This window comes from Aplysia californica, unplaced genomic scaffold, assembly GCF_000002075.1.
Source record: "Aplysia californica isolate F4 #8 unplaced genomic scaffold, AplCal3.0 scaffold00270, whole genome shotgun sequence".
In the NCBI taxonomy this organism is placed as follows: Eukaryota; Metazoa; Mollusca; class Gastropoda; order Aplysiida; family Aplysiidae; genus Aplysia; species Aplysia californica.
Genome location: NW_004797540.1, coordinates 121,459 through 122,495, shown reverse-complemented (window position 1 = coordinate 122,495; position 1,037 = coordinate 121,459). Strand labels below are relative to the sequence as shown.

At 45.0% G+C, this 1,037-nt stretch overlaps 1 protein-coding gene across 1 annotated transcript in view; it reads left to right on the top strand.

The window, feature by feature from the left end:
* The window catches only part of LOC106012130, a gene marked incomplete at its 3' end in the record, with an annotated part of 9,844 nt that extends 8,841 nt beyond the window's left edge, over window positions 1–1,003 (top strand). The window contains 1 exon segment of the mRNA XM_013084057.1: window positions 808–1,003. Within this exon segment, the coding sequence (XP_012939511.1) occupies window positions 808–1,003 (196 nt within the window).
* Between the last annotated feature and the right edge of the window lie 34 nt (window positions 1,004–1,037).

The window sequence follows — 1,037 nt, the reverse complement described above, 5'->3', positions numbered from 1 at the left end:
CCCTTTTTTGTTTTTTTTTCTTTTTGTTTTTTGGGGGCGGGGGGGGGGGGTTACTATTCGCTCCTTTTCAAACTGTCCTGATTTTGGGCGCAGTTTTTTTTTTTTTTCAATTGTGTCGAAATTACGGAGTGGCCCATCCTTTCCACTGTCCTCTCCTTGTTTTGTTTTGGATTAGTTTGTTATTGTTTGTTTGTTGTTGTTGTTGTTTTTTGGGGGCGGGTTGTTTTGTTTTGTTCTTCATTCAAAATTAATTCATGAATTATATCTGTTTTAAAACAAAGCTGAGAAAAAAATGAAGAAAAAAAATATTCTCTAAAGGCGAAAGGGTGAGGTGAGCGACAATCGTATAAGGAGGGGGGGGGGGATGGATGAAGTAAGGGAAATGAGTAAAGTGATAGAAAATCGGGTGAAGTGAGGGAAAAGAGTAAAGTGATAGAAAATCGGGTGAAGTGAGGGAAATGGGTAAAGTGATAGAAAATCGGGTGAAGTGAGGGAAATGGGTAAAGTGATAGAAAATCGGGTGAAGTGAGGGAAATGGGTAAAGTGATAGAAAATCGGGGGAAGTGAGGGAAAATCGCGTAAAGCGCCTTTTCAAGGATACAAACACCAGGCCCCTGACGATGTTCGATCGAACCCATGATCATCTTTCAGTTGCGAACCCAACAGGCTAGGGTTAGAAGCTTCTGCTCCTTCTCTTCATCTCTTCATACTATCGTAGTCCAACCAAAGAGCCCGAGACAGTCTCGGTCCAGGCAGTGAAGGAGTTAACTAACCGTTGTTCTGGAATGTCCCCTGTGACCTGTCCAGGTTCACAGACTTCAGCCTCCTGGACGAGCTGATGCAGGGTATCCCTGGAGTGGACAACACCCCGTCTGCCTCCCTGGCCCGGGGATATGCCGGTGACCTCTACCCCGGCAACTCCAGTGGCCAGGAGCACACTCTACAGGAAGGGTTCTACCATCGCTGGTACAAGTTTGCCAGGAAGGGCGCCATGGGATCAGCCGTGAGATATAGATATTATTATTATTACTATTATT